The 12,926-nt window shown below is 41.8% G+C and overlaps 1 protein-coding gene across 1 annotated transcript in view; it reads left to right on the forward strand.

Moving 5' to 3' along the window:
- The window catches only part of LOC145413444 (uncharacterized), an 86,462-nt gene that overhangs the window by 44,933 nt on the left and 28,603 nt on the right, over nucleotides 1–12,926 (forward strand). Inside the window, exons 10-11 of the mRNA XM_080283133.1 lie at nucleotides 5,457–5,557; nucleotides 8,173–8,257. Coding sequence (XP_080139259.1) covers nucleotides 5,457–5,557; nucleotides 8,173–8,257 — 186 coding nt within the window. The remainder of the gene's footprint in view (nucleotides 1–5,456; nucleotides 5,558–8,172; nucleotides 8,258–12,926) is intronic.

Here is a 12,926-nt window from a genome sequence, read left to right on the forward strand (position 1 = left end):
ACCAGCTTTTCGCATGAAAAGAAAGCACTTCATTGTGTTCTGTAACATCTACCATGAAAACAGGTGTGTATGTAGGTGTGGGGAGATAACTAGTGTGGGGAGTAGGCCTACAAGGCCTTGGTGATACTTGGGAGGAAAATTTTGGCAACAACCAAATTCTCTTGTGGAAACCCTCCATTTCAATGGGATTGGTCATACCAGCCATAAAAACAGGTGTGTATGTAGGTGTGGGGAGATAAAACAGGTGTGGGGAGTAGCCCTACTAGGCCTCATAGTCATTCCAAAACTAACACAGACACATATAAATGTTTATTGTATAATCATCAGGGAGGGCTCTCCCTACGTGCTAAGGGGTCTTTGTATGCAGCATGTGTTAGGAGTGTAATGCTGTATGGCAGTGAGACCTGGGCAGTGAAGGAGGAAGACATTCGCCGGCTCAGACGTACAGAAATGACAATGATTAGGTGGATGTGCAGTGCGTCCCTGCGTCCAAGGCCTGGAGGGGCTGGGTTTACAATGGAAGAGTTGAGAGGTAGGATGGGACTGGAGTGTATTGGTGTTGTGATGAGGAGAGGTAGATTGAGGTGGTTTGGACATGTGGAGAGGATGGTGGATGATAATTGGGTGAGGAAGGTGAGAAGTGTTAATATTGGGGGTGGGGTTATGAGGGGTAGACCGAGAAAGACATGGGACGAGGTCATTAAGTGTGACCTTAGGGTTAAGGGACTGAACAGGGAGGCTGCAATGGATCGTGCAGCGTGGAGAGCCGCCATTAGGTGACCAAGGCCGACACATGCAAGCATGTTGGAGCCTTTAAAAACGAAACGAAACGAAAACGAAACGAAACGAAACATCAAATAAAGTGGAATAATGCTATAAATGCATGCATAAGAAAGGAAAAAAAAAAAATAATTTGTTTCCGATTTCTCATTTTACTGTCCCTACTTCTCGTTACACAATTATCACACCATTACAATTATCGCATTATCATTACACTTCATCACACTTATCATTACAGTTTCGGCAACAACCAAATTCTCCTGTGGAAACTCTCCATTTCATTGGAATTTATCACACTAGCCATGAAAACAGGCGTGTTTGTATGTGTGGGAAGATGAAACAGGTGCAGGGAGTAACCCTACAAGGCCTCATAGTCTTTCGAAAACTAACACAGACACTACTCAGAGGTGCTAATCTGGGCAGGTGGGGGGGGGGGGAACATGCGTCGTATCTAGTACAACATACAGCGTTCTCCAACTACGTACGTACAGAAACTGGTAGGTACGAAGTGAGAAATGAACAGAGTGAGGTTTAAAAATTTGGGAAGAAGTAGAAATAATATGAAACAGTTACGTACATCAAGCCTGACACTCGGGGGCCTGTTGGGGGTTGGAAGGGTAGTGAGGGACAAGGAGAGAGAGATGGGGTGGGGTTTGGGGGGGTGGATGAGGCTAGCAGGGAGGGAGGAGGGGCAAGAGAGGGTGGGAAGGGACGCAGGTTGTTGTGGGAGGAGAGGTGCATTTGCCTGGAGAGGTGGGAGAGTGATGGGGGACAAGGAGGGTGTGAGGGAGTGGAGTAGAGCATGGCATGGAGGCGACTGAGAGGGAGATGCCCCCCCACCGCCCGGGTTGGTCCAACCCTCCCTCACGCCACATCAGGGGCGAGTTCTCATTGGCCTGATGCCATGTACGTCATAAACGGGGTGGAACAAGTGCTCCACAGTTTTTTACAGGCCGCGTTCAATTGATGCGATTAGGCATTTTGGCATAAAACTCGAATAACATCAATTGATGCGATTAGGACTTAAGGGGTTAAGGATATGTTGAAGAACTTTATTGTGAAAGTGAGTTGCATGAAGTAAGTATGGTGTGTGGGGAGGTTGCATTACAGTGAGGATATGGTGGATTGTGTGTGTTATATTTTATGTTGGTACTGAAAAAGTGATGGTCACATTACAGTTGGCAAGGTTATCAGTGTCTCTGGGAAAGACAATTTCCAAGGAATGAATTTTTTTTTTTTTTTTTTTTTTTTTTTTTTTTTTTTTAAGTGTACTGTAGTGTTTGGTGTGGAAGGAGGGATGATGATGGTGAGGAATACATATACTTTCCTGTACTGTAGGTCACTGTTATGTCTTTTATTTTATTTATTTTTTTGTTTTAGTGGTAGGTGGCGGCGCTTACCATCCATTTACTCGATGTAGTGTTGCTCTCAGGTGTCTGCTCTCTCCTCTCTTCCTTCCTTCTTTCCTCTTCTGTCTTTCTTTCCTTCTTTCTTTCCTCTTCCTTCTGCCTGTGGGTGGCTCTACACTGAGTGACAACCAAATGGTGTCCTATACACCAGGAAACCATTTACTATGCTGGGTGGTAACCATATAACCAGATTATGGCGCCTGGTGGTTTAGTGGGTAATTATGGCACTTCAGTCGGATTGAGCTTGTGTAGGTTTATATCCAAGGGATGGTTGGGGTGTATTACATAAATCCACTCAGGGATTAGTGAGGCTGGTCACTCTCATCTTAAATGTCAGGACCAACTTGCCTAGCCCCGGGCTCCTAGGCTTCTCATGGGGCAATATAGGATTAGATGATGGATTGATGGATGGATATTTCTTTTCTTTATTTATATTTTAGTAATCACTTTCTTAAAGTGACATTTTTCCTTTCACTTAGACCCCTACCAGGCAACTTTTGTTATTAAGAAGGGACCTCAGATGATGAAGAGTCATTGAAGTCTGTCTTTGATCCCATCAGTTTGAAAGTCTCTTAAACTTAATAAAATCGTCTGAACATCATTTGACCTGCAAAGCCGATAGGTCAGTTTTCCCCAGTTAATAATGCCAGTTGTTTGTAAAAGTTGTGATACTTTGGAACACATCCGTGACTGATAATGAGAACTGCCTGTACTTAGCAAGAGGAATTTATAGAGACATAAAACTTTTGAACCAGGTAAAGAAGGTAATGGAGAGAGGTCTAGAAGAAATGATGAGAGAAAGAGTTAATACTGATGACATGCAATTTCGGTTTATGCCAGGCAAAGGGACCACTAATACCATATTCATTGTTCAACACCTTCAGGAAAAATTAAAAGAAAGAAAAGGGACCTGTACTTTGTTTTTGTTTCTTGGAGAAGGCCTTTTGCAGAATCCCCAGGGAGGTGATGAAGCAGGCAATGAGAAAGCTTGAGATCAATGGGTGTGGGTAGAGTGGTTATTGGAATGTATGTGGGTGCTCACACCCAGGTGAGAGTGAATGAAAATTTGAGTGATGAGTTTTCCATGAATGTTGGTGTGCATTAGGGGTCAATCTTGAGCCCCTTGTTGTTTATCATGGTGTTTGAAGCCCTCTCATTTGACTTCAGAAATGGATTTACACAGGAAATGCTGTATGCCGATGATTTGGTGTTGATTGCATTGTGTGAAAAGGAGGTGAAGGAAAGATTTAGGAAGTGGAGAGATGGTATGTGGCACAAGGGCTTGAGAGTAAATGCAGATAAATCAAAGATGGTTGCATCTAGGGTTGGTGACGGTATTGTCAAAGAAGAGGGAGAGTGGTCATGTGTGGTTTGCCACCAGTGCGTGGGAAATAAGCCCATCTTGTGCAGTGTTTGTGATAAGTCGATGCATAAGAGATGTAGTGTTATTGGAGGTAGACTTTGAGATAATGCTGATTTCATGTCTGTGTTGTGTCGGGGAGAGCATGCGGAGATTGTCAGGAGTGAAAGGATTGATCTTGCTGGTGAGTCTCTTGAGTGAGTGGAAGAGTTTTTTTTAACTTGGGAGACATGTTATGTGCTGGAGGTGGAGCTAGAATGAGGAGTGGTTGCAAGAACTTCAGGGATGTGTTGCCTCTTCTGACATTGAGAGGGCTCTCCCTTCATGCTAAAGGATCTTTGTATGCGGCATGTGTTAGGAGTGTAGTGCTGTACAGTAGTGAGACCTGGGCAGTAAAGGAAGAGGGTATTTACAGGCTCAGACTCACAGAAATGACAGTGATTAGGTGGATGTGCAGTGCGTCCTTGAATGTGAGGCTTGGGGGGCTAGTTTTATGATGAAAGAGTTTAGAGGTAGGAAGGGACCCTTAGTGTATTAATGTTGTGATGAGAGGTAGATTGAGATAGTTTGGGCATGTGGAGAGGATGGTGGATAACAGTAGGGTGCAGGAAGTGAGATGTATTAACATTGGGAGTAGAATTGCGAGACAGACTGAAAAAAACAAATGACAAGGTCATATTATGACCTCAGGAATGAGGAACTGAATATGGAGGCAGCCAAAGATCAAGCAGCTTGGAGACCTTCCAAGAGGTGACAAAGGCCATTGCATCCAAGTTTAAGCCTTTATAAACAAAACAAAATGAAGAAAATAGTAGGTATGGGTTGAATGCTTATGGTAAACAAAGCAGCATCATGAAGGATTAGGAAATGTTTTCTTGTTCTAAGTTGTACATCAGAAACTTATAATACTGTAATTTGTAGAACATACATACACCTAGGTATGCTCAGAGAGGTTCATAAATGATTACAGTATATATGACGTGGGGAAATGAAAAGAGAGCTTCTTGAAGCGGAGCACAGATGAAAGTAGAGGATGTAATCACTACAGCGAAAAATAAGTAGGTTATGTCATTCCTAACACATTTTTTATGAACAGTTAAAATAACTGATGGCATCCCAAAGATGAAATGAGATGCAGACAGATCAAGCTAGAGTGAGGAAATCAGGAGGTTTACTGGTACTGTATGTTGGAGACAAATATCCAATAAATTCAGGTTCAGAAATATGGGAGAGGCTTTCACTCAGCAGTTGACTGTCTTAAGTAGTGTTCACACTAAATGGTTGCTGGTGTGGATGAGAGTTCTGCATCAGTGCAACCCTCAAAAGCTTGCACGCAAACATCCGTGTCCGGTGAAGCCACTTTTATGGGTTACTGTCATGCAAAGCTCCTGCCTGTGCCAGCAAGCAATTGGTGTTGACTTGGTCTTAAGCAGTTGATAGTAATCAGCATGTACCCATCTGCCATACAGATTTTCCTGCCCCCTCACTTAACTATTTCTCCATAAAAACGTCCTGACTTATACCATCACATCATTCTTGAATCAGTCAACACTAGCAGTTACTGTGTTCAGTATGGATGTTGAATATTAATGCCTAGGAAAATGTTTGGACCTGGCTGAATAAAATTTTCTGGCTGTTGCCAGAATAATATTTGGGTATTAAAAGTTGGGTGTGTTTGGGATTTATTTTTTGGCTGTTGCCAGAATAATACATTAAAACTTGGGTGTGACTGAGATATATCATCTGGCAATAGTGAAAATAATATATTCAAAGTGGGATTTGACTGTGATATATTTTCTGACGGGAGCCTAAGTAATGTTGAAAATTGATTGTGAATGGGATTTACATCTCATAAAATTCCATATTGAAATAGATAAAAGAATTTAAATAAACTCTTCGTCTTGTAGGGCCTCCATCCCAGAACCACCTCCACCATCTGTGGAGAATGACCTCCCCAAACTACCACCTGGCCTGCCACCTCAGCCACGAGACACCTCAGTTCTGTCGGGTATGTGTCCTTCTCCCAAATCCATCTTTCTCCTGTGCTATCCTCACGCTGTCGTTGTGTGTTGTCAGGGTCACTCTCAGTTCAGCAAGAAAGGAGAGAGAGGAGAGGAGACTGGCTCTCTGAACCAAGCTAGAATATTGATGTAAATTTTTACCTGTTCTTTAATGTTACGGTACTGGTATTGCTGCCATATCAGTTTATTGCTGTGGATTCTGTTCAAAGAGATAGTGTCCCTCTCATGATCAATTTCATTGTGAGTCTTGCTGATATTATAAGAATATAAAAAAATTCTTAAGATTTTAGATATTTTGAATTTTAAGTAGTTTACTTGCAGCAAATTTTAAAATTGTGCTAGCTACTGTACTTTGTTCCAAAATGAGATTGATTGTTATCCCAGTTGTGGGAGGAGGCAGCAAAGGATAATATTGTAATTTCCAGGTGTCTCATTTGCTGCAGGTATGCAGTTGAAGGGCCACAGTGTCCGCCTTATGTACTGCAGTTATCTATGGTCTTTTTGACTTGTTGCAGGTGTGTTGCAGTGGCTCTCTGCTGTTGATATTTCTCCGAGGGCGTCCGTGAAGGTGTAGGTACGAATCGTCAACAGAAAAAAAAAAAAAAAAAAAAAGGCTTACCTTTATAAACATTCTTCCATTGTTGAGGGAGACTGTTGTAGCTGCAGCTGAAATTTCATATGCTGCCTTATCAAGTGATGTCTTTCTCCTTCCCTTTTGTTTTATTTTTTTATGTTTTGTTCATTTTTTACTTTGGGATGTTTGGGAGGGAGTGAGGGAACAACGGATATGAGGATGTGATTAACAAATCACAACAGGTCCATATACCTATAACGGGAATCCCTTTGTGTTTTTAGAGGGCATTAGAATACAGAGGAACAAACAGACTGAACCAAGGGAGAGGTAATTTATAAATCAACAGAGAGACATGAGACAAGTGAATGGAGTAGGAGAGAAAATGAACTTATTCCTGAGTTAGCGCACTACGATATGAGAAAGGACAGCAGTTGGTAGCTTCAATAGCATGTGCTTTGTGCATGAGCGTACACTTTGACATATGACACACGGCACTTCCCTTAATCCTTGGAGTTCCACGACATATTTTATTCTTGCTGCTACCAAACAAATATAATCTACTTAGTGACTTACTGGTAATTGGGGGGTTTAGAGAAGACCTTCATTAACCCCCTCACCTGCTAGACATCATTCCACAGTTAGGGGAACTATGTGTAGGTAGCAGGAATATATAGTATATCATCATTTTACTGAAGGAGTTAAACATTGCATTTTTCAGAAAATTGTCAACATGAGTGAAATTTAAATGTGTATTTTATATGATAACCCCTTCAGTCTGATGATTTATAGTTCTGCCATCAGACAATTTTATTCAGCTCAGGAAAGAGTTTTTGAACACTACTTGGGAGTATTCCCTATCTGAGAAAAAAAAAAAAAAAAAGAGGTAGCAAGAATAAACCTGTAAAATACATCGTTGGATTGATTGGGTTACAGCCAGTCACATTAATCTCGGACTAAAGACTTACACTTTATACAGTGCTGTCTTCAAGAACCTAACAAGTATAGTATTGCATTAACATGTACATACATAGAAATGATGCCATGCTTCTTTTTGAGAAGTTCCCATAATGGTCATGGTACAGCTGATGTTTTCTGTGGACTGGACGCTAAGCCAAGTGCCAAAATCTGCTCATTAGTGTACTCTCCAACATTTGCTGGAAACTGTTGATAAAAAATAAATCTGAGATGTGTAAAAGATTTGTAGCAGTGTTAGAGTCTTAGCTTGGACTTTGACTCTATATCTGTGGCTGAATGTTTCCTGCGTGAATGATTATTGTGTGGCTGGTTACCAAGATTGTAGCCACACTTCGCTCATGGTAATACATCTCAGGGTCGATGGTATCTGGTAGTTAATTCCACTTCAGTATATATAAGAAATAACTTCCCCCTATCCTAGACCCTCATATCTTCCTTTTTTGTGTGTGTGCATGTGTGTTTCTCAATTAAGTAAAGTGTTCAGGTGGCGAGGGGCGTCTGCGGGAGGATCGTACCATCAGGGTAAGTGCAGGTAAGTATGCCTTCGTGTGTGAGGATATCCAAGAAAGTTAGAATGAGTGTGTGAGTGAGTGAGAGTGATTGAGAGGGAGAGTAAGGAGCATGAGACCAAGTGAACAGATGACAGATGAAGCCCAACTTCATAGCCTGTTGACAAAGATGGTTTGTGATCTCATGGAAGACCAAGAAATGTTTGAAAGATGATTATGTGATGTTGGTACAGGGTATTTTGACAGTTAACAGTATTATAAGTTGATGGATTACTTGGTCTTTCAAGAGTGTTGCAGTTGTGGGTGGTTGACTTAACAGATATTAAAGATTGATCAACTTAACCTCTTTTACAAATACTGTATATCCCATTGCTTTTTCAAGTGTGTGTATATGTGGTATTATTCCGCCTGAGTAACAGAGAAAGATTGTAAGAAATTGTTTTTTGTTTATCTTTACTAGCCTGTACATATTTACTTTTTATTTTTTTTTTTTCCTGATCTGACAATGCATTTTCTTGTGGCTGATTTATTTGTCTGTTCACAGGGACTAGCGAGGATGGACGAAGAAGTCAGAGTGTTGAAAGCAGGAGAAGCAAATCCCGGCCTATAGAAATCTCACACCGGGAAAAGTAAGTTCGGTAATCATATGGTGCAAAGAGTGTGGTGTCGCACTGTAATGTGAGTGTTGACGCAACTACCACACACTTGCTAAGTTCTAGCTAAATAGAAGCAATGGCTGCTAGTGTAAATAAGGAAACAAGGAGAAGATAAGTTTTGCTGATTAAGAGGAAATAAGTTCTGTTCTGATTACTAGTAGCATATCTTAAGTGAAGTCCAAAAGTTGAAATTAAAGTTTTTCGAATATGGAAACAAGTTCTGTTTTGAATATAAGAGTATTCAGAAGCAAAAAATATTCTTTTTAATATAAGTTCTGTTTTAACAATTAGTGAAAACAGCAGCCGAAAAAAAATTTGTGTTTATTTACGTTTGTGACCACGAATTATCCATACTGATTTCATCGATTGTACCTTCAATATCAGTAGGTAAAATATATTTATTTTAAAATTTTTATTGATATTTCATCATTATCCATCATCCCAAACATAACTCATATAAAAATTACTTTTCAAATTTACCAAAACTTTTGCCTCCCAGGATGTGTCTGCAGATTCCAAATTGCCTCACAGAGGGGTTAATTAATGATGGTGTAGAAATACTGTTATTATGTGTACATTGGCAATTCCTGATAATGAGCATCATCTGGCACCTTCCCCCTCCCCCCCCCATAGTCCATTGTTTTCTGGTTCTGCTGTACTTGAAACTCTGCTGTTTCATCTCATATTAAAAACTTGGTGATGAAAAAAATATATATATTTTTATATGGTATCTCTCATAGTTTATTTATTAGGCAGTAAAGTTTCAGGGGTTTAGTCTCATGTCAAAAATGAGTGAGGCTGGTCACTCTCATCTTGAATGTCAGGACCAACTTGCCTAGTCCCGGGCTCCTTCGCTCGTCGTGGGGCAATGTAGGATTGGCTGATGGATGGATGGTCAAAACATACATACATCATCTAATCCTGTATTGCCCCATGAGGAGTGTAGGAGCCCAGGGCAAGGCAAGTCGTTCCGGACATTTAAGATGAGAGTGGCCAGCCTCTCATCCTTGAGTGGCATTACATGAACAATAAACCTCAGTCATCCCTTGGATATAAACCAGCACAGGCTCAGTCTGACTGGAGCGCCCCAATTACCCACTTAACCACCAGGCACCATAAGTTGTTTATATGGTTACCACCCAGCGTAGTAAATGGTTTCCTGGTGTACAGGAAACCATTTGGCTCATCATCATCATCATCCAATCCTGTGTTGCCCCATGAGGAGCGTAGGAACCCAGGGCTAGGCAGGTTGGTCATGACATTTAAGATGAGAGTGACCAGCCTCACTCAGTGGCATTACGTGAGCAATAAACCCCAGCCATCCCTTGGATATAAACCTTCACCGGCTCAATCTGATTGGAGTGCTGTAATTGCCCACTAAACCACCAGGTGCCAACATTTAGTTATATGGTTACCACCCAGTATAGTAAATGGTTTTCTGGTGCACAGGAAACCATTTGGCTTGTCACTCATTTATTTCTTATACACCAGGAAACCATTTATAGTGCTGGGTGGTAACCATATAACCAAGTTATGGTGCCTGGTGGTTTAGCGGGTAATTAGGGCACTCCAATCAGATTGAGGTTTATATCCAAGGGGTTGTTGGGGTTTATTGCTCACGTAATGCCACTCAGGGATGAGTGAGGCTGCTCATTCTCATCTTAAATGTCAGGATCTACTTGCCTAGCTGTGGATTCCTGTGCTTCTCATGGGGCAACACAAGATTAGATAATGTATGTATGTATGTTTTGACATCAGCCTAAAACCCTGGAGCTTTGCATAATAAGTAAACTATGAGAGATACCAACTTTACTTTAGTCATACCCATACTTCATCATGTTCTGTTTCATATTAAGGGATGGTTTTTGGTATGTAAAGAAAAATTTTCTTGTCTAACATAGGTATGGTGAAAAATCCTAATACCACAGTTTACAGTTAAAGTACAGAGTACCCGAAGTTATTTTATGATAGGTTTTACTTTACCAACATTTTCTTTAAAAAAAAAAAAAAAAAAAAAAAAAAAAAAAAAAATGAAAGCCCAAACTAGGCTACAAAGATCCTGTTCACTTCCAGCAAAGTGCACAGCATTATCTCCACATGTCACAAAATCCTTGATTTAAGACTGTGCTATAACAAACTTCCCGTTGGGCGCACAAAATCTTTTACGTTATTGTTTCCTGTTGTAGCAACCAAAACATGCTTAAATTCTGTTTAGCGCAGTGCGAGTTTCGTTTTTTCGTTTTCGTTTTTAAAGGCACCAACATGCTTGCCTGCATCGGCCTTGGTCACCTAATGGAGGCTCTCCACGCTGCACGATCCATTGCAGCCTCCCTGTTCAGTCCCTTAACCATGAGGTCACACTTAATGACCTCGTCCCATGTCTATCTCGGTCTACCCCTCATAACCCCACCCCCAATATTAACATTTCCCACCCTCCCCACCCAATTATCATCCCCAATCCTCTCCACATGTCCAAATCATCTCAATCTATCTCTCCTTATCACAACACCAATACACTCCAGTCCCATCCTACCTCTCAACTCTTCCATTGTAAACCCAGCCCCCCCAGACCTTGCACGCAGGGACACACTACACATCCACCTAATCATTGTCATTTCTGTACGTCTGAGCTGGCGAATATCCTCCTCCTGTACTGCCCAGGTCTCACTTCCATACAGCATGACACTCCTAACATGCTGCATACAAAAACCCCTTAGCACATAGGGAGAGCCCTTACAATGTCAGAAGAGGCAAGAGCTCCTTGAACTTCTTCCAACCACTTCTCACCCTAGCCACAGAGCTAGCTCCAGCCCCACCTCCAGCACACAACATCTCTCTCAAATAACAAAACTCTTCCACACACTCAAGAGATTCACCAGCAAGTTCAATCCTTTCACGCCTGACGATCTCCACCTGCTCACCCCGGCACGCCATACACATAAAATCAGCATTATCTCGCAGTCTACCTCTGATACCACTACATCTCTTATGCACCCATTTATCACACACACCGCTCAAGATGGAATTACTTCCCACGCCTTTGTGGCAAACTGCACATGGCCACTCTCCCTCGTCTTTGACAGTACCACCACCAACCCTAGATATCATCACTTTTGTTTTATCTGCATTTACCCTTGAACCCTTTTGCCCCATACCATCTCTCCACTTCCTAAACCTTTCCTCCGCCTCCCTTTCATTCTCTGCAATCAACACCAAATCATCAGCATACAACAACTCCCATGGGAGTCCGTTTCTAAAGTCACATGAAAGGGCTTCAAGTACCATGATAAACAACATGGGACTCAAGACTGACCCCTGATGCACACCAACATTCACGGAAAACTCATCACTCAAATCTCCATTCACTCTCACCTGGGTGTGAGCACTCACATACATGGCCATAACCACCCTAACCAGCCACTCCTCCAAGCCAAGCTTTCTCATTGCCCACTTCACCACCTCTCTAGGGACTCTGTCAAAGGCCTTTTCCAAATCAAAAACAAAATAAACAAAATAAAGATCCCTTCTCCTACCAATATATTTTTCCTGAAGCTGTCGAACAATGAATATGGCATCAGTGGTCCCCCTACCTGGCATAAACCCAAACTGCATCTCATCAGTATTCACTCTTTCTCTAATCATACCTTCTAAAACTCTCTCCATTACCTTCATTATCTGATCTAAAAGCTTTATACCTCTATAATTTCCTCTTTCCAGGGCATCACCCTTCCCTTTATACACATTTACAATTACACTCTTCAGCCAATCATCTGGGACAACACACTCATAATTAATCCTATTTATCAGGTCATTGACTAATCTCACCCCTATATCGCTTGAGGCCTTCAACATTTTGGCAGTCAACCCAGACACACCTGCTGCCTTCCCCACCCTCATCTTGCCTATTGCCTCACTCACAGTAGCAGTATCAATCAAAGGCCAAGGGCCAGACACTGGATCTGCTGGCTCCAAACCTTCCCTGTCCCAGTCAAACTCCTCATTCAACAACCGGTTATAATGCTCTCTCCATGCATCTTTAATATCCTCACTGTTCACCACTACCCTTCCTTCATCATTCTTCACACACTGCTCACCTATGATATCCTGATTATCCCTCTTCACCTGACCTGCCACCCTAAATATATTTTTCCTTTCCCCATGATTTAGGTTATCAAGTAATTGTCTCTGTGACTCAGACTTTGCCCTGTATACCTCTCTCCTAGCCCTACGCTTGGCAGCCAAATATTCCTCTTTGCTACCACCCTTCTTCCATTCCCGGAAAAGCCTTCTTTTCTCCTTAATTGCAGCTTCTATACCCTCATCCCACCACCAAGTTACTTTATGTCTTGGTGGTCCTCTTGTCCAGCCGCATGTTACATCAGTAACTCTCAAGAAATTGTTCTTGAGGGCTCTGTACTGTTCATTAACGCCTCTGTCTACAGCTCCTTGTTCAGCCACCACTCTCCTCAACTCGCTATAGAAGGCATCCCTTACTACTTGGTTTTTCAGCATCCATATTTTCCTCCTAGGTACATAAGTCCTCTTTTTCATCACTTGTTCTTTAAGCACCATATCACAAATCAATAGTTTGTGCTGCTGCACACACTCCTCACTTCCTATAACTTTAACATCCGTCACTAAC

Source organism: Coenobita brevimanus, chromosome 96, assembly GCF_032717465.1.
Source record: "Coenobita brevimanus isolate Jiangsu-jjx chromosome 96, ASM3271746v2, whole genome shotgun sequence".
Lineage (NCBI taxonomy): Eukaryota > Metazoa > Arthropoda > Malacostraca > Decapoda > Coenobitidae > Coenobita > Coenobita brevimanus.